The 20827-nt window shown below is 42.5% G+C and overlaps 1 protein-coding gene and 1 pseudogene across 2 annotated transcripts in view; both read right to left on the bottom strand.

Moving 5' to 3' along the window:
• The window catches only part of RMND5A (required for meiotic nuclear division 5 homolog A), a 67986-nt gene extending 66522 nt beyond the window's left edge, over positions 1–1464 (bottom strand). For both annotated transcript variants that reach the window (XM_036262266.1, XM_036262267.1), the window contains exon 1: positions 1269–1464. In XM_036262266.1, coding sequence (XP_036118159.1) covers positions 1269–1410 — 142 coding nt within the window. In that variant the 5' untranslated portion in view covers positions 1411–1464. The remainder of the gene's footprint in view (positions 1–1268) is intronic.
• Positions 1465–11702: 10238 nt separating this feature from the next.
• On the bottom strand, positions 11703–13823 carry LOC118630572 (annotated as a pseudogene).
• Positions 13824–20827: the final 7004 nt, after the last annotated feature.

Below are 20827 nucleotides of genomic sequence, written 5' to 3'. Positions count from 1 at the left end.
AAATTCACCAGAGCCTTCCCAGGATTCCAAGCCTACTTCACCTCCATTCCCCTTCACGCGCAACCATCTAAGTCTGCTCATTTTTCCATATTAATATTTCAACTCCCACCCCCACTATGGTTGCAGGTTTGCTTCTTCCCCAGAGTTCAAAAGTGACTGTGGAGTCCTGAATGAGATGTGGTTATAAGACTCCCTTACCACGGACTAGCATTTATCTCAACTGAAAGCCATCTGGGAAAGGAAGGTGTAAAAGAATGAAGGAGGGAAGGAGGAAAGGGAGAGACTCCACTAGCGCCACCGCCCTCATCTCACCTGCACAAGTACCCAAATTTCACCCCGCCCACCAAACCTTCCTTTATATAAATTTCTGTTCAGTCCACGAGCTGAAAAGGCCCCCTCCCAAATCCCTTTAACAAACCTATTAAATAAAGTCCTTTACTTCTTGACCAGAAAAAAAAATCAGCACTGTGACTATTTTAATGTCAGGATAGCCAGACCTTTAATGTTACTTAAGAAAACAAAACCATTCCCAATCAGCTACCACAAGTTAACTTTGGTAAAGCGTCTGCCTCCAGGGCCTAGGGCAATACTGAAATAACCTAGGTAAAATACCTCCCATAGAAAATGTGTTTTCCAAGAGGAAACCAAGTAAAAACTTGGTCAATTAAGGCAAGGAACTGAAAACGTCCACAATTTGCGTCCGGAAGAATCCCTGCCTGTTCGTTCTCCCCCACTCTCACCACTGGCTACACTGGGAGCGCTGACCAGTTTGATTCCGCTCTAGGAATCAGGTCAGCGCTGCTGCGAGTGGAAGGGCTGCTTCCACGCGACAAATTACGAAGTTGCAGAAGCCACTGTTGTGTTAACCCACAGCTAAGAATAACACTCGACTTTCTAATTTAAAAAAAGAAGAAGAAAGCCAGTCCCCAGCCAAGCATTTGGAGCAGGGGAGGGCAAAGGGTCCCACGCAGTTCGCGGGAACGCTGGGCGGGGCAAGGAGCACCCACCCGGGAGGACGCCAGTTTGCAGGTGCGGCGGACCGACCCCCACGCACGTTTAACATGGCTGAAGCACGAGGCTCCGGGATGGGTTTCAAGGTGGACTCTAGGCTCACTCTTAATTAACTACGGGATCGGGCGGGTTTGAGCCAAATCGGGCGAGATGAGGAAGAAAAGTCACGGGGTCTGAGGGTCTCAGCACCTCCCGCCGTGGCCTGAGGGGAGCGGGCGAGTGGGCCGGGCCCCACGCGCCCACCCGGGCCGCCCTACCGTGGCTCTGCAGGATCTCGTGCTTGAGGCCGCCCGTGTAGTCGATGAGCTCCTCCAGGCCGCGCTCGCACAGCTGCCCGTAGCCCGAGAACTTGTGCAGCACCTTCTCCAGCTCGCGCTCCACCGTCACACACTGATCCATCTCGTAGGTGGCGGCGGCGCTCGGCTCTCCGGCGCCCGGGTGTCCGCAGCCGTTCGGCCCGGGCCCGGCCGAGGCCGCGTCCTCCTCCTTGTCCCCCAGGCGGGCGGCGCGGGAGGCTGAGGCGGCGGGCAAGCTAGCCCCGGCGTCGGGGAAGCCCCGCGCAGCCCGTACCCGGCTGCCCCATGGCGCACGGCCTCTGGCGCGTCACAGCCGCGCCGGCTTGCTGCCCCACCCGGCCCCGCGTCTCCGGCCCCCGCTCGCCGCGTTCGGCTACCCGCGGCCGCGCCGCCGATTGTTTTTGTTTTCACGGGAACCGGCCGATGACCTGCTTCTCCAGGGCGGCACCAAGAGCCGCGGACCCGAGGTGGGGGGAGCCACCCCAGCGAGGGAAGGAGGCGGCGCGGGACGTACCAAGAGCACCCGCGAGGGGGAGGAAGCCGGCGAACGCGGGCGGAGGAACGCGACGGCCCTCCGCTCGCGCCGCGGTTCTAAAGGTGAGGGCCGCACCACGCGGGAGGCGTGCAAGGGAGAGGTCGAGGGTGGAGCAAGAACCCAATTGGCCCGAGGAGCTAAATAGGGAACTTTAGGGACAGCCCCCGCGCTCCCAGAGCGCTACAACTACGCGCTTCGTAAACAAGAGGGTGGAAACCGTCCCCAACCACTCCGCCCAGAACCCGGGAAACCGAACCAATGGGAGCGAGAAATACGTAAGGGACCAACATCCTCCAATCCCTGGCCTAGGTGTAAACCTTCAGCCAATCCGGGCCTAGAGGCCAAACCAATAGTCTCGCTGTTGGAGGGGGTGACTTGGAGAGCAAACCGGGAAGCAAGTCGTTTCTAGAAAACCATGAGATAAAACAAGACAGAAATGAAAAGGCCTCTTTTCCATAGGACTTCTCCCTGGTCATCAGTTATTTCCTTTCCCCATCCCCCCCGGCGGGGGGGGGTACTGTCATCCTGAAGTTTTGGAAGACGAACTCGCCACCGTGGTCGAAAAAGCCAGGCCGGGCGAGGGGCGCCTGATCGAATTAAAAGCGGGGTGATTCTGGGAGCGGTGCAGGACGCGGTGCGCCCGTCGGTGCTGCCTTACCCCGTTAGGTACCATTCCGCAACCCCCCGCCCCAAGCTCCCGCGGGCCTCTGCCCTTTGGCCCCGGGCCTGGCACCTTTCCTGACCGGTTGCCTCACCCCCGTGCCACGTACCGGCAGCTTCGCAGAATAGAAACTCGTAGGCGAGCTGGACAGCGTGGGCCTCTTGGGCGCCTAATTCTACTGAATAGGATCGACTTGCCCCTTTAGTGTAACCCCTCTTGCTGATGTGGTGGCTTCTCCAACCGTGGCCGACATCCCCTCGCTCACCAAGTTTCATGGAGCTGCACTAACCTTAGCGTTACCCTGGGGCTAGTGCTGCCCCAGGGCCTCTGCGCACTTACCCTATCTCTTGGCCTGGAAAACTTCCACTCTCCCCTCCTAAAGTTCTCGGCTCACTTGTCCCCCTCAGAGGTCCAATTTCCTTTTTTATGATTGGAATTAATAATACTTCATTAGATTCTCGGGAAAATTAAGTGGGATAACATATGTGAATGCCCATATATAAGCACGTGATAGTCACATGATAAATGGTGGTGGTGGTGGTTACTATTGTAAGTCCCCATTTAGCCTTCTATCCCCAGGTCATATCCTCAACCTTCCCTTTTCGCTTTACCTACTGTCCTGGGAGAAGAATTACAACTGCCCCTCTCTGCCTCATAAATTCTTAACTTCACATTCGCTCCCACCAGCAACCCATCATCAATCAGAGGACTGGTTACCTCCAATCAACATGCCAAAAGCACAATTATATTTCCCTTCCCAAACCAACTGTCCTCTCCTTGACTCCTCAGTTTTTGTGATCATTGCCTTAACTCTCCCTGGTTCCTCTGCCACTTCTTCATCCTCATCTCTCATCTTTAACTTACCTGTGGGAGTCTTGAAATCTTTTCTCTATCACATTCCTTGACTCTACTAAACTATTTCCATTGCCACTCATCTACATCCTTCTCAACATCCCTTTGCTAAGTCAACTGCCTTCATTCACCCCAGAATCATTGGTGTTCCCCAGGATTCTGTCCTCAGAAGTATCCCTAGAGATAAAGATTCTCTCACTTCCTTTTCATTAATCCTTCCCATGTAGTCAGATCTCAAGTTCTATTAAGTGCAACTTCCTAATGTATTTTTTTAAAGCTATTTTTATTGATTTTAGAGAGAGGAACAAAGAGAAACCGATCGGCTGCCTCATAGGGATCAAGCCTGAAACCTGGGCATGTGCCCCAACTGGGATTCCAACAGGCAACCAACTGAGCCACACCAGCTGGGCTACTTCCTAATGTCTTAAGTGGGACTTTTTCAATTTCTACCTCCTCACCGTCATCAGTACCTTTTACATGTCTCCAAGATTATAATTGCTTCATGTGTCTGCCTTTGATTACTTACCCTTACAGGGTCACCAAATGAATCTTCATTTCCCTGAAAAAGATGTTAAAATAATTAGAGCCCTGACCGATGTGGCTAAGTTGGTTGAAGCATCGTCCCATGCACTGAAAGGTCATGGGTTCATTACCCGTTTAGGCACATACCTAGGTTTCAGGGTAGTCAGACCACTTACTGGAGACAACCAATGGACGTATCTCTCTCACATCAATGTTTCTCTCTGTCTCTCTCTCTCTTTCTCTCTCACTGTCTCTCTCCCTCCCTCTCTGAAAGCAATAAAAATAAAATTAAAAGAAATAATTCATGTAAGGCACTCAACATAAAGCCTGGCACATGGTGAGAGCTATTATTATCCACTGATCAGAAATAATTATACAAATACAGAATCATTATGTTATACACATGAAACTAACATAATGGTATATGTCAATTTTACCTCAATTAAAAACAAAAAATAGCCCTGGCCGGTTTGCTCAGCGGTTAGAGCTTTGGCCTATGATCCAGAGAAACCCACGTTCGGTTCCCGCTAAGGGCACGTACCTTGGTAGCAGTTTGTCTCTGGCTCTGGTTGGGTTGTGCGGGAGGCAGCCACTCGATGTGTCCCTTTCATGTCAATGTTTCTCTCTCTCTTCCTCTCTCTCCCTCCCACTCTATCTGAATAAAAAATGGAAAAATGTCCTCGGGTGAAGATAAAAAAGTAAGTAAATAAATAAATAAATAATAAATAAAAGAAATAACCAATGACTCCCCATTACCTACAGCTTCGAATCCTAACTCTCAGATGCGTGGTCTGTACAGTGTAGCAACCCATCACAATTCCTCATCCAAACACTGGGTACTTTCACACACCTACGTCCAAACATTTTCATGCTTTCAGTGTGAATTGAGCACAACTCACTTATGCTTTTTCTTTTTCTTTTTCTGGAATGCTTTTCTTTATTAGCTATTCAAATCCTCCCCTTTCTTAAAGTAACAGGACAAGTAATACTTTAACTTATGCCTACTAGAGCTTGGCCTGTGCTCTTTGATATGGTAATTTCTAGTTATAGAAATTAGATAGATAGATAGATAGATAGATAGATAGATAGATAGATAGATAGATATAGATATATAATATATATATTTAAATTAAATTAAAAATTCAATTCTTCAATCATACTAACCATACTTAAAGTATTCAGTAACCACATGTGGCTAGTGGCTGCTGTGCTAATCAGCACAGGAGGAACATTTCCATCACTTTCTACAGTGATCTAAACCATGACCACACAGTAAAGCTACAGCCACTCCTTGAACTGTGTATAGGATTGTTCTGTGTTAAGCCATTTAATGCCTAGTGCACACTGCCCTCTATTTTTGGTTAACTTTTTAAATATTCACCTTATTAACTCAATTAGATTGTTAGCTCCTAGGTCAGGGCCGATTTTTCTTTTTCTTCCCCAGGATTTAATAAGCATAAAAAAAGTGCTCTAGGTGTTTGTTAAAGGAAAGAGAATAAACAAGTAAGAGAAGGGGCCTCAAATTTAACTGAGGAGAGAAAATATAGTACTTGTATGGGCATAGATCTTCGTGTTGCCTCCTCACTTTGTATTGGTCTTTTCTGCCCAGTGCATAACTGCTTTAAGCCTAAACCTTGATTTGTTAGAGAACAGTCTTTAGACACAGAAGGAAAAAATTTAGTTTTCAGAACAACTATAAATTATTTTTTTATGATTGTATCTCAGTACACAACAAAAAAGAATTTACACAAACACCACTCCAGTATCAGATGAACTCCTGCCCCGCATTCGGTTCAGTCAGGAGAGCCTTTTGTTTGCAATCACCCTGGACCTTGCTCTGGTCCTCCCCTCCATTCCAAATTTGGTTCTCTGTAACATTTAAGTAAACATTTTTAAAATGGAGACCAAAATGCATATTCAGAGTAAAACAATTTTGGGAAAATGCAAAACAAAACAAAACAAAACAAAAACAAATAATAAACCCTCTGAAATCCCAAAACCCAGGGGAAAAAATCAGTTTTAACATTTAGGGTGAATTTCCAGAGTTTTTCCTATATATACACATACATATCTATATGTGGTTTTTTTTTTTGGTACATGCCCCTAGCAGAAACCAAACCCGGGACTCTCTGGTCCGCAGGCCGATGCTCCAACCGCTGAGCCAAACCAGCCAGGGCTATATGTGCATTTTTATAAACGATAGCTCTCATTACATATAATTATTTTGTAAAATGTTTTTGATGTCCAAACATTTCTCTAACAAAGTTCATAGCCCTGGCTATATCAATATATAGTGAAGATATATATCAATATATCTTATGTATTTGATATCTTTTCATTTTGATTTATTTTGGTTCAGTAATTTGGAGCATCTGCCTGCTTACCAGAGAGTCCCAGGTTCGGTTCACGCTAGGGGCACGTACCAAAAAACAAAGTTCATAGAACTGCTTTTTGAAATGTTTAATAGCTGTTACACATGACTATATCAATATGTAGTGAAGATATATATCAATATATCTTATGTATTTGATATCTTTTCACTTTGATTTATTTTTCTTTTTATTTATTATTATTTTTTTTTGGTACGTGCCCCTAGCAGGAACCGAACCTGGGACTCTCTGGTTCGCAGGCTGATATTCCAACCACTGAGCCAAACTGGCCAGGGCCACTTTGATTTATTTTTAGAATCCTGTAACTAGACAGAGATAAAATAGAAAAAGTCAAAATTTCATCTTTTAGATTTGAGAATGTATTTTTAAAAGTTGCTTTAAAAACGTACTTTTATGCAAAATACACTTTCAGATAAGGGTAAGAAAGACTAAGTTTATAATTATAATTGTAAAAAAAAGACCTTGCTAATTTACTAACTATTCTAGCTGATGGCCAATATTACACCAAGGGTCAACTAACAAAATATGATATTATGAAATACTGAATTATAAGAAATATTATTCCTCCTTCTTATCTCTTTAAATTAAATTTTTGTTATTTCCAAGCCAAAATAAAATCTCCATATGAGACATTTCTGGAAATTGCTACTAAGACCAGTTTAATAAATGGACGAGAGCACAACTACTGCCAAAAAATATTAATCTGCATGTTTTCTACTTTTTTTAGATCCCCTGTGTGGTTTGGGGCACACTTAAATGACCATTTGGTGACTGGATGGATGACACTTGCCCCCGTTGAAACTTACTATTAGGAACTGGATAGGAAGTGCTGACAACAATGCCTTTTCTTCTCTATCTACCACTCCCTTCCTTCAGCCCCACTAATGTTTGTAGAAGACAGCCTCTCTCATCAGAAAAGCCCTCCTGATATAGTTTTCACCACTTCTGAAGGCCAGGGCACTTCTAATTGGTTGCCTACCAGTTAAGCTACTCCCTTATATATCTCTATGAGAAGGGTATGTAGGCATTGCCCTCAATATGGTGCCCAGCCTGTAGGGGGTTATTCATACCTTTGGACCTGCTCCCTCAGGTTTAAAATTTATTTTTCTCTATTGATTTTAGGGAGAGAGAGAGATAGAAAAACATCGATGAGAGAGAACATCAATTGGCCGCCTCCTGCATGCCCCCCACTGGGGAATTGGCCCACAACCTGTGCATGTGCCCTGACCGGGAATCGAACTGGTGACCTCTTGGTGCATGGGTCAATGCTCAACCACTGAGCCACAACAGCCGGGCTCCCTCAGGTGTTACTGGTCTGAATCTTTTTCTAGAATCTGGGATGTCTTTGTATACTTTGTTTTCTGCTTACTCATTTGTGTGCTTTACCAGGTGTAGCAGGAAGGATACCAGCACTGTGACCCTAAAGTAATTCACTTAACCTCACCCAGCCTTATCTATAAAATGAGAAGCTTGAAATAGATGATCTTTAAGTCCCTTCCAGTTAAAATTACAGAGATGCCATTGTTTATTAAGCAAAATGTGAGGTGCTACACAACCAAAAGGAACAGGTACACCCTCCCTGCTTCTGTGAAAGCTTTGAGTCTGAATCATTACTTCCTCATTATGGAAGTATAATGGGTTTTGTTTTTGTTTTGCTTTGTTTATCTTTAATAATAATAATAATAGCTACCGTTTATTAAGTCAGGCACTTTGCTTTAAATGTGTGATTATTCAAAAGAAGCTTTTAAAGTAAATATTGTTATCCTCATTTTACAGATGAAAAAAACAGGCACAAAAGGGTTAAGTAATTTTTCCAAGATTGCACAACTTAGACATGCTGGAGTTGGAATTTGAATTTGAATCTGTCTAACTTCAAAACCCATACCTCAAAAAGACAAAATCATGGTCCAGGATTACTTGTCCAGTATGGGATTTCTAATGGAACAAAGGATCACCCAGGGTAGTGTGATTTGGTAATAGGAGCCCAAGGCTAAAATTCACAAAAATCATAACACTTCTACTTACCAGCTTTTCAACCTTAGGAATTTTAACCAAAAGTCCCTCTTTTTAAAAGAGATAATACCTTTCCCAGCAGGTGTGGCTCAGTAGTTGAGCATTAACCCATGCACCAAGAGGTCGCCGGTTCAATTCCTGGTCAGGGAATTGAATGCCCAGGTTGTGGGCCCTATCCCCAGTGGGGGGCATGCAGGAGGTGGCCAATCGACGTTTTCTCTCATCGATGTTTCGCTCTCTCTCTTTTTCCCTTCCTCTCTCTCTAAAGTCAATAAAGAAAAATAGAATAAAGTAAAAAAATAAATAAAATAAAAGAGATAATACGTACTCTACCTACTTTGAAACATTTTTGAGGGTAATATAATAGTAAATGCATATATTTAATTAGTAAATGTATAGAATATAATTATTTACAAAGTGCCCTGTAAATCATGAAGTCCTATATAAATTTAGAGTGCTAGTATTTAGTATTTACTTTTATTAGGTGTGGATTTGACTCGTCTGCTTATATATATATCTTATTATGCATCTGTTCAGGACAGAATCTAGGTTTTTAAATTACTGAAATACAAGATTCACGACTTTTGCCCAGCTGGTGTGGCTCAGTGGTTGTGCATCAACCCATGCACCAGGAGGTCGCCAGTTCAATTTCTGGTCAGGGCACATGCCCAGGTTGTGGGCCAGATCCCCAGTGGCCAATTGATGTTCTCTCTCATTGATGTTTCTATCTCTGTCTCCCTCTCCCTTCCTCTCTCTCTAAAATCAATAAAGAAAATAAAAAAATTTTTAATTGTTTTAAAAAAAGATTCACGATTTTGACAACCTGGGGGAGATTCCAGGTAGTAATTTAAGCAACTCTTTTAAAAAATGGCTTTTTGACACTTCTAGTTCCACTAACATGAAGTAATTTCATTCTACCAGCTCATCCCTAAAATCCCTGGACATAGCAGAAAGAAAGAAAGAAAGAAAGAAAGAAAGAAAGAAAGAAAGGAAGGAAGGAAGGAAGGAAGGAAGGAAGGAAGGAAGGAAGGAAGGAAGGAAGGAAGGAAGGAAGGAAGGAAGGAAGGAGAGAGAGAGAGAAAGAAAAGCATGGGGATACTTTGAAAGGTAGAAAAAAATTGGGCTACGCAGGGATCTTGGCACTTGAGGAATGACACAGTGGTAAATTCCTGGGTTTCTTTATTTTCTGCCATATCTCAGACAGAGCACTGCAAAAGCCTCAAACCCAGTACCATGAATAGACACAGAAAATAAAAGCTCCAAGAAAAGCCTGTTTTCCCTAGTCGAAGGACGAAAATAAAGAGTGGCCTTACAATTGAAAATTTCATTGGCAATATCTGTGTTACCTCAGCCAAACCCAGAAAAACTACACCCTCCCCTGCCCCCAGAATGATTTTAGCAGAACTGAGAAGGAAGTTATTTTTCCACTCAATCCCCCTAACCCATGGATGAGAGAGGCAACATTCCAAGTCTCCTGCAGAATGGTTTTGGAAGGGTTGAGTGGGGGAACTGACCTTCCATATTCTGCCTGGTAAAAGCAGGTGGTGCTCCAATTCCCCCAGCAGGTAGTATCAGCAGATTGAGCATAGAGCTCTATTTATACCCCCACTCAGAGGCAAGAGACAGTGGGAGTTGGTGCCCCACTTTCACTGGGAAGTTGTCAGTGGCAGGAGGGGAGAGCTGAACTTCCACCTCACCCATTTGCAACAAAGGCAGTGTGATTCAGTGCTCCATTTTTGCCAACGTGGTGTTGGAAGGGACCAGAAAAAAATCTAAACATATATACCCAGCAGCCCATGTGCTAAATCTCAACAGGGGACTGTCTGCTAAAAGAAAAAGACTAAATAGGATCCAGATCCTTGTAATATAATATCCAAAATGTTCAGGATACAATAAAAAGAATCACATGTGCAAGAACCAGGAAGATCACAGCATGAATGAGAAAAGACTCGATGGATGCCAACGATGAGATGAATCAAATGTTGGAATTATCTGACAGTTGTGTTAAATAGATTATCATAAAAAACGTCATCAACTGCCCTGGCCGGTTTGGCTCAGCGGTTAGAGTGTCAACCTGCGGTCCAGAGAGACCCGGGTTTGGTTCCCGCTAGGGGCACGTCGTAGCTCGATTGCACGATTGCAGTTTGTCCACAGCCCTGGTTAGGTCATGCGGGAGGCAGCCACTCGATGTGTCCCTTTCACGTCGATGTTTCTTTCTCTCTCCCTCTCCCTCTCCCTCTCCCTCTCCCTCTCCCTCTCCCTCCCACTCTATCTGAACAAATAATGGGAAAATGTCCTCAGGTGAGGATAAAAAAAAAAAAAAAATAGAACTTAATGGAAATTATAGAACTGAAAAATAGATAAGTAAAATGAAATCTTGCTGTATGAGCTCAATAATAGAGTAAAAATAACAGAGATAGAATCATAACAGAGATAGAATCAGTGAACTTGAGGAACAGACCAATACAATTTACCCAACCTGCACAACAGAGGAAAAAGTAGTCTGAAATAAAAGGAACAGAGTCTTAAGAACTATAGGATTTTTTAAAAGGTAACAATTATATCATTAGTCACAGAAGAAGAAGAGTATGAGAGGAGAACTGAAAATGTATTTAAAGAAATAATAGCTGAAAATGTCCCTAACTTGGTAAAAACAAAAGCATAAATTTACAAATTCTAGAAGTTAAATCTCAAATAAAATAAACCCAAAGAAATCCACTCCAAGACATATAACAATTAAACTTCTGAAAACTAAAGACGAAGAAAATATCTTGAAAGCAGCCAGAGAGAAATGATGCATTAAAGGAGAACACAGCCCTGGCCAGTTTGGCTCAGTGGTTGGAGCATCAGCCTGCGGACCAGAGAGTCCCGGGTTTGGTTCCGCCAAAGGCGTGTACCAAAAAAAAAAAAAAGAAAGAAATGATGCATTAAAGGGGAACACAGCCCTGGCCAGTTTGGCTCAGCGGTTAGAGCGTCAGTTCACGGATCGAAGAGTCTCGGGTTCAATTCCGGTCAAGGGCATGTACCTTGGTTGCAGTTCATCCCCAGCCCTGGTTGGGGTTGTGCGGGAGTCAACCAGTCGATGTGTCTCTCTCACATCGATGTTTCCCTCTCTTTCTCCCCGCCTACCCTCCACTCGGTCTGAAGATAAATGGAAAAATATCCTCGGGTGAGGATTTAAATAAATAAATAAAAATAAAGGGGAACACAAATATAAACTGTTGCAGATTTCTCACCTGAACCATGAGGGCCAGAAGAAAGTGGCACAACATTTTTCAAATACTAAAAGGTAAGAACTGTCAACCCAGTATCCTATGTCCGTTCCAGTGAAAATAATTTTTTTTCACTGCCTATGATTAGGTTTTTATTCAAAATTAGCTGTCTAAAGTAATTTGACCTTTATGGAATAAACAAATTTAACTTTATGCTGCAGGCTTCTTTTCTTCTATGGTGGGTTTCTTTTCTATGGGCTTCTTCTCAGCTGCTGGTTTCTTGGTAGCTCAACCTTTTTTCCCACCAAAGTCTTCTTCTTTTTCTTTTTTAATCCTCACCCGAAAACATTTTTCCACTTTTGTTCAGATAGAGTGGGAGGGAGGGAAAGAGAGAGAGTGAGAGAAACATTGACATAAAAAGGACACATCGAGTGGCCGCCTCCCGCACGACCCCAACCAGGGCCAGGAACGAATGGCAATCAAGGCTCGTGTCCTTGCCCGGAATCCAACCCGTGACTCATTGGTCTGCAGGCCAACGCTCTAACAGCTAAGCCAAACCAAACCAGCCAGGCACCAAAGGCTTCTTTTGCTTCATAACACCAACAGCCTTCTTTCCTTTCTTGCCTACCACGTGCTTCTTGCCTGGAATCCCTTTCTCATCTGATTTGGCTTCTAGTGCTGCTGCTTCTTTATCCACCCAGAGCTTGTGGTTCTTGGCCTGCTAAAGATGGGTATTCTGGTACATGGTCTTTACATATGGGTTTAGTTTTAACATGATTCTCAGGCTTTTCTTCTTTCTTTTTTAAAACAAGTTTTTATTGATTTCAGAGAGAGTGGAAGGGAGAGGGAGAGAAAGAGAGAAACATCGATGTGCAAGAACATTGATTGGCCACCTCCTGCATGCCCCACACTGAGGATTAGGCCCACAACCTGGGCATGTGCCCTGACCAGGAATCGAACCAGTGACCTCTCGGTGCACAGGAGAAAGTCAACCAACTGAGCCACACTGGCCAGGGCATTCTTAGGTTTTTCAGTGGATTCTTCTTGAGGACTCTGCAATGAATTTTCTTTCATGATGCTCAGAGGACTCTGGATCTTCAGGCTTTTCAAGATTCTATAAGGTCTATATTGAGCTTCTTGTGCTTGGGAAGTTTGTAATTACTCTTGAGGGAGGCCGCTTCGTGCCAGGTGCCATACAGAGCATCTAACTTGTTGCCCTGGCCGGTTTGGTTCAGCGGTTAGAGCGTCGGCCTGCGGTCCGGAGAGACCCGGGTTCGGTTCCCGCTAAGGGCATGTACCTCGGTTGCAGTTTGTCCCCGGCCCTGGTTGGTCGTGCGGGTGGCAGCCACTCAATGTGTCCCTTACAGAGCATCTAACTTGTGGAAAGCACTTTCAGTCCAGATGCAGAAACAGCCCACATGCCCACCAGGAGCAAGTTTCTAAATGTTCACTTTGCTCACATTAAGCAGAGTAATTCCATTGCTAAATCTCAGCATTATTTTCTCCTTTCTCCGCTTCCTATTTTCTATAAAAATCTCGTCAACATAAGAAATATCCAAACCTGTAGATAATTTTTATGAGTTTATCTAAAAACAAAAAATACATAGTTTTTTTAATTTAAAAAATAGTTTATTTGAGCCAAATGGATTAAATATGACTGGGAGCAAGATCTCAACTGCTCCCCCAGCGATGTTTCTGACAGCTTTGATGATGCTGTCGTCCTCATGATGCAAGGCCCTCTTGGTACATTGGATACAGTGATGGTTTCTCATTTTGCCTTGGCCAGCTCTTGTTCGCTGAGAGGGACAGACCCTTTTAATATCATTCCAGGCCTAAGTTTCTTAAGAAGCAAAACAGCTTCTTGGTGTTCTTATGGCCTTCGACTTTATCTTCAGCCACCAAAAGAAGTTCAGGAACTCCTTGATATGGTGACATTTAGATATCACCAGCGCCGGTAAAGCTGAGGCAGCCAGGGCAGAGCAGATGGCATATCACTACCGTGTTGTGTTCGCTCTGAGGTGCCAATGGCACCAGGTTTCGGTTGGTACAAATGTGCAGCCCCCACAATGCGTGTGTCCAAAAGCATCCTGGCCAGAACGATGAGCTCCACCACCTCAAACTGCGCCTTCGAGCCAGAGCTCTGCCAGTACCCCAAGTCTCAGCACCGGTTTGATGAATGCCAAATTCACTGACAGCGGAGGGCTGTCTGTTGTTTTTACACAAGTTGGTATGAACAAAGTTCACAATATCTGGTTGGATGGGAGCCTTGAACACAGCAGGCAAAGTGACATTTTTGCCAGATGATTCCATCTGTCCAGAGAACACTGATATAGGTGGTCACACTCCTCTCAAGCTGGTGGCTTCCACAGGAAAAGGGAAAATATTCTTTAATAATGAACATGAAGTCAAGATATCCTCAGATAAGAAAAACTAAGAGAGTGTGTCACAGACCTACCAAAAACAATGTTTTCTAAAAAGAAAGAAGATAATAAAAGAAGGAAACTTGGAACATCAAAAAGAAAGAAATAACACAATAAGCAAAAATATTAGTATATTCAATATGCTTTCCTTCTCTTGAGTTTTTTAAATTAAGAGTGAAAGCAAAGACTATAATAATGTTGTATGCAGAGTAAATATGTTGATATAAGAATGTCCATACCTATAGAGGATTTTTCTTTTTTTTATCCTCACCCGAGGACATTTTTGCATTTATCTTCAGACAGAGCGGGAGGGAAAAAGGGAGGGAGAAAGAAAGAAACATTGATGTGAGAGACACACATCAAGTGGCTGCCACCCACATGATCCCAACCAGGGCCGGGAACAAACCGAAACCGAGGCACATGCCCCTAGTGGGAACCAAACCCAGGTCTCTCTGGTCCGCAGACCCATGCTCTAACAACTGAGCAAAATTGGCCAGGGCTAGAGGATTTTTATTAAACTTTATTTGAATCAAACAGAAGATACACATGGAAGCAATATCTCAACAAAATGAGATAAATGCTACCAAGAATATGACAGTTATGAGCTTCTTTTATGCATTTGAAATTAAGGAGGAAGTGAAAGGAAGATTACACAAAAGTGGGAGAAAGCAAGGCAGTGATCAGATTACAGAAAGGTTAAGATTAAGATTATGTGCTCCCTTGAAGGGTGGTCAAGCTTTAGTAGGAGGGGTCTGAAAAGAGGCATTTCAAAGGTGCGTTAACCTAGATGTGCAGGAACAATGGACAGGGCTTGCTTAGGCAAAGATAAGCCCTTTGCTAAAGAATTTATATGCCTGGGATATGACTATCCACCACGACCTGCCCAGTTAGGAATTTATGATCAAATCATTCTGTGAGGTTACTTTTCTTTCTTTTTTTCTTTTTTATCCTCACCCGAGGATATTTTTCCATTTTTTGTACAGATAGAGTGGGAGGCAGAGAGAGGAAGAGAGAGAGAAAGAGAAACATCGATGTGAAGGGACACATCGAGTGGCTGCCACCCGCACGACCAACCAGGGCCGGGGACAAACTGCAACCGAAGTACGTGCCCTTAGCGGGAACCGAACCCGGGTCTCTCCGGACCGCAGGCCGATGCTCTAACCGCTGAGCCAAACTGGCCAGGGCAATAGAGCCTCTTTTATATTATATTATAAACAGATAGAACAAAGATGTAAATAAGATACTTAACTTGATCTAGTAAAATAGTGACACGAGTCAATTGTGATAGATACACATAATGTAATACCTGGAGCAACCACTAAAAACCTATACAAGGGGTAAAATTTAAAAATACTGTAGATAAGGGGGAAATGGGGAGTTATTATTTAAGGGGTACAAGAGTTTATAGTTGGAATGATGAAAAAGTTCTGAAAATAAATAGTGGAGATGGTTGTGCAACATTGTGAGTGTATTTAATGCCACTAAATTGTATACTTAAAAATAATTTAAAATAGCTGTGGGCAATTTGGCTCAGCGGTTTCACGTCCATGTTTCTCTCTCTCTCTTTCTCCCTCCCACTCTATCTGAACAAAAAATGGAAAAATGTCCTCAGGTGAGGATAAAAAAATAAATAAATAATTTAAAATAGTAAATTTTATGTTATATATATTTTACCAAAATTTTTATAATAGGTCATAAAAATGGTAATTGAAAAACTATAAAGGTGGTGATCATTTTGTAATATATGTTTATCAGATCAATACATTGTGCATCTTAAACTTACACAATGTTATATGTCAATAAACCTGGTGAAAAACACTGTAGTGTGGACAAAAAAGGGGGGGAGGGATTCAATGACAACTAACCTCACAGGGTGATCTGGTCATAAATTCCTAAGTGGGTAGGTCATGGGTAGTCATACCCCAGGCATATAACTTTTTAATGGAAGGTCTATATTTGCCTTAAGCAAGCCCTGTCCATTGTTTCTGTTCATCTAGGCTAATACATCTTTGAAATAACCTGTAACCACCTTCAAGAGAACAGGGGATCTGGGCTCAAACCTGAAATTCAGGTACGTGCCTTTGACCAAGAATTGAACCCTCCCCCTTCGGTCCTTGGGCCAAAGGTCTAACTCTAACAAGACTGACAAAAAATAAAAGAGAGAAGACATGCCCTGGCTGGTTTGGCTCAGCTGTTGGAGCATCAGCCTGCGGACCAAGGAGTCCCAGGTTTGATTCCTGCCAAGGGCACGTACCTCGGTTGCAGTTTGTCCCCGGGGTGCCGGTTGGAGTTGTGCAGGTGGCAGCCAGTTGATGTGTGTCTCTCACATCAGCGTCTCTCTCTCTCTCTCTCCCCTTCTCCTTCCCGCTCTGTCTGAAGATAAATGTAAAAATATCCTCAGGTGAGGATTTTTAAAAAATAAATAAAATAGCCCTGGCCAGTTTGGCTCAGCGGTTAGAGCGTCGGCCTGCGGTCCGGAGAGACCCGGGTTCGGTTCCCGCTAAGGGCACGTACTTCGGTTGCAGTTTGTCCCCAGCCCTGGTTGGTTGTGCGGGTGGCAGCCACTCGATGTGTCCCTGCACGTCGATGTTTCTCTCTCTCTCTCCCTTTCTCTCTCTCCCTCCCACTCTATCTGCACAAAAACTGGAAAAATATCCTCGGGTGAGGATAAATAAATAAATAAATAAATAAAATAAAGAGAGAAGACACTAATAACCAGTATCAGGAATGAAACTGGGTGCATCACTACAGACCCTGTAGACATCATAAAGATAATAAGGAAATACTACTACAACTCTATACTTACAAAGTCAATAACTTAGATAAAATGAACCAGCTCCTCAAAAACACAAACTAGCACAGCTCACTCAATATAAAATAGATCATTCGAATAGCCCTGTAGCTATTTAAAAAATTGAATCCATAATGTAAAATTTCTTTAAAAATAAATCCCTAGGTTCACATGACTTCACTGAAGCATTCTGCCAAACCTTTGATGAAGAATGAACACCAATTCTATACAATCTCCTCCAGAAAATATGATAAGTGAGAATTCTTCCTAATTTATTTTTTGAAGCTAACACTACCCAATACCAAAACCAGACAAAGACAGTAAGCCAAAAGAAAATTATAGACCAATATTTTTCATGAATTTAGTTGCAAAAATACTCTTGAAATAGTAAATCAACACCAGCAATATATGAAAAGGTTTATATACCATGATATAGTGGGGTTTATTTCAAGAATACAGGGATGGTTCAGTGTTCAAAAATCAACTAACATCATCCTCCACATCAATAGGCTAAAGAAGAATAATCATTTGATTATATCAATTGATACAGAAAAGGCATTTGACAATATCCAACATCTGTTCATGATAAAAAGCCTCAGCAAGCTAGGAATCCATGGGAACTTCCTCAAGTTGTTATGGAACCTTTATAAAACTTACAGCTAACATCATACTTACCGGTGACAGGATGAATGCTTTTCCCCTATGATGTCCTAGAATGTCCAATCTCACCACTCTAGTGAAGTACCTGGAAGTGCAAGCCAATTCCATAAAGCAAGAAAAAGAAACAAAAGGTATGGCACACCAATTATAAAGGAGGATATAATACTGTTCCTTTTTACAATGACATTAGTGTCTACATAGTAAATTGCAAGGACTCTACACACACACACACAATCCAAGAATTAGTAAGTGATTTTAGCAATGTCACAGGACACAAGATCAACTCACAAAAAACAATTGCATTTCTATATACTAACAACATATGGAAACTTAAATTTAAAACAAAATGCCATTTATAATTGCTCCAATGAAAATAGGTATAAATATAATAAAACATCTACAAGATATGTATTCTGAAACTTACAAAATGCTGATGAAAGAAATAAAAGATTTAAATAAATGAATAAGCTTACAATGTTCATGAATTGAAAGACATTATAGTAAAGATGTCAATTCTCCTCAATTGATTACTATAGATTTAATACACTTCTGATCAAAATCTCAGCAAGATATTTTCTAGCATAGACAAGCTTGCTGTAAAATTTACATGTAAAGGTGCAGGACCTAGAATAGCTAAAACAATTTTGAAAAAGAAGAAAAGACTGGAAGGCATCATTCTATCCTATGTTGTCTTAATATATAGCTACATATATCATACATAGCTTAACATGTAACCAGGACTGTGTTATCGATGCAGGAATAGACATATAGATCAATGGATTAGAACAGAAAACCAGAAATAGGTCCAAGTATGCCCATGTGATTTTTAACAAAGATGCAAAATAAATGCAAGGGAGGAAGGATAGCCTTTTCAGAAAATAGGGCTGCAAAGTAATTGGGCACTGGGCATTCATTGTCACCACCACCCCCAAAAAGAAACTTGAACTAAATTATCTCAAAAATGGAGCACTAACTTAAGTGTTAAAACAGGTAAAGTAACAACAGCAGCAAAAATCTTTGGGACATAGGGCTAAGAAAATCTCAGATTTGACAGGGAAAGCACAATTCGAGAAATTGAACCTGAGAGAGTATATTTGCAAACCACATATCTGAACTCTCAAAACTCAACAATAAAAAAACAAACAGTCCACCCTGCTGATGTGGCTCAGTGGTTGACCGTCAACCCATGCACTAAGAGGTCGCTAGTTCGATTCCTGGTCAGGGCACATGCCCAGGTTGTGGGCTCGATTCCCAGTGGGAGGCATACAGGAGGCAGCCAATCGATGTTCTCTCTCATCCATGTTTCTATCTTTCTCTCCCTTCCTCTCTCTCTAAAATCAATAAAGAAAAAACAACAACAATCCAATCAGAAGAGGGCAAAGTACACGAACATTCACACTAAAAAGGAAAGAAACAGAGATGGCAAATAAGCACATAAAAAACTGTTCAACATTCAGTAGCAATTATCAAAGTATAAATTTAAACCACAATGAGATATCACTACACACCTATCAGGATGGCTAAAATAAGATATAGTGATATATGAAAAGCAGGTGTGGATGTAAAGAAACTGGATTACTCACACATTGCTGGTGGGAATGTAAAACAATTCAGGCATGCATTTGCCACGGATCCCAGCAATTGTACTTTGGGCATTTATCCCAGAGAAATGAAAACCTATGTTCACACTAAAACCTGTACACAAATGCTCACAGAATTTTTATTTGTGATGGCCCCAAGCAGGAAACAACCCAAATGTTCTTCAACAGGTGAATAGTTAAACAAACTGTGGTAATCCATAGCATGAAATGCTATTCAACAATAAAAAGAAATGAACTATTAAACACAGAACAGCATGGATGAATCTCAAGGGAATTATGCTGAGTGGTATCGGGTGGGGGCGGGTGTCAATCTCAAAAGGTTTCTTTTGTATAGCATTCTTTTTTTTTTTTTTTTTTTCCATTTTTTATTCAGATAGAGTGGGAGAGAGAGAGAGAGAGAAACATCGACATCAAGTGGCTGCCTCATACACCACCCCAACCGGGGCCAGGGACAAACTGCAACCAAAGTATGTGCCCTTAGCGACAACTGAGCTCAGGTCACTTTGGACCGCAGGCTGATGCTCTAACTGCTAAGCCAAACCGGCCAGGGCTATATAGCATTCTTGAGTGACAAAATAATAAGGATGGAACATAGACTGGAGGTTGCCAGGGACTGCAGATAGTAGGAGGGACAGGGATGGCTGTAGCTGCAAAAGAGTAACATGAGGCATCTCTGTGATTGGACTTTACTGTATTTTGATTGTAGTGGCCACACAATTCTACATAAATGACAAAATTACATAAAAAGGAGCTTGAGTCTGCATGTGTGTGCATACACACGGTGCATGTAAAATTAGTGAAAACGGAATAAATTTGACAGATTGTACCAATGTTAATTCCTGATTGTGACATTATGCTATGTAGGATCTCTCTACATTATTTCTTACAATTGCACGTGAATCTACAATTATCTCAAAAAAACATTTTTTTTAAACTGGCCTTTTGAGGATAATTTTGATAATGAGGAGGAAAGGCAACAACTATTTTTGTGTCCCTAATTATTTTATCTACAGTTTCTTCTCTTTGTTTATCGTTACCTGGTTTGCTTTTTCCAGTGACTAATTCTGAGTTATGTTTAATCTCCCTTTTCCTGTTCTCTCCATTTTTTTTCTATCAAATAAGCAATAGGTTATTTGGGTCTGATGCAGGATTATTTCAAGTTACATTTAAATATAGAAACTTGATCATGGTTCTCAAACTCATGACTGATCTTCCTCATCATCCCAAGGGTAGAGAGAGCAATATGATTTTTGGAACTCTAGTGGATAGCACGTGGGAAGTCTGTAAAAAGCCTGATTCTGTTGCTACAGAAGACAAATGTCTTCATTACTAATCCTTTGTGTATTGAAACCAGTGAGGTGATTTTTCTGCCCAACTCATTCTGCGCTCCTGCCGTTGCTCTTGGTTGAGAACCACAAGTTACACTTTTCTTCAAGTTACACTTTTCTTTCTTTTTTTTTTTATCCTCACCCGAGGACATGCATCCATTTTTGTTCCGATAGAGTGGGAGGGAGAGAGAGAGAAACATCGACGTGAAAGGGACACATGGAGTAGCTGCCTCCCGCACAACCCCAAACAGGGCCGGGGACAAACTGCAACTGAGGTACGTGCCCTCAGCAGGAACCAAACCCTGGTCTCTCTGGACCACAGGCCGATGCTCTAACCGCTGAGCCAAACCAGCCAGGGCAAGTTACACTTTTCTAAAGAGTTCTGGCTTATGCCCTGGCCAGTTTGGCTCAGCGATTAGAGCATTGGCCTGCGGTCCAGAGAGACCCCGGTTAGAGTACTGCTAAGGGCTGCTAAGGGCACATACCTCGGTTGCAGTTTGTCCCCGGCTCTGGTTGGGTCATGCGGGTGGCAACC

This window comes from Molossus molossus, unplaced genomic scaffold, assembly GCF_014108415.1.
Source record: "Molossus molossus isolate mMolMol1 unplaced genomic scaffold, mMolMol1.p scaffold_m16_p_15, whole genome shotgun sequence".
Lineage (NCBI taxonomy): Eukaryota > Metazoa > Chordata > Mammalia > Chiroptera > Molossidae > Molossus > Molossus molossus.
Note: the sequence above shows the minus strand (reverse complement) of the source record. Positions and strands in the feature narration are given on the sequence as shown.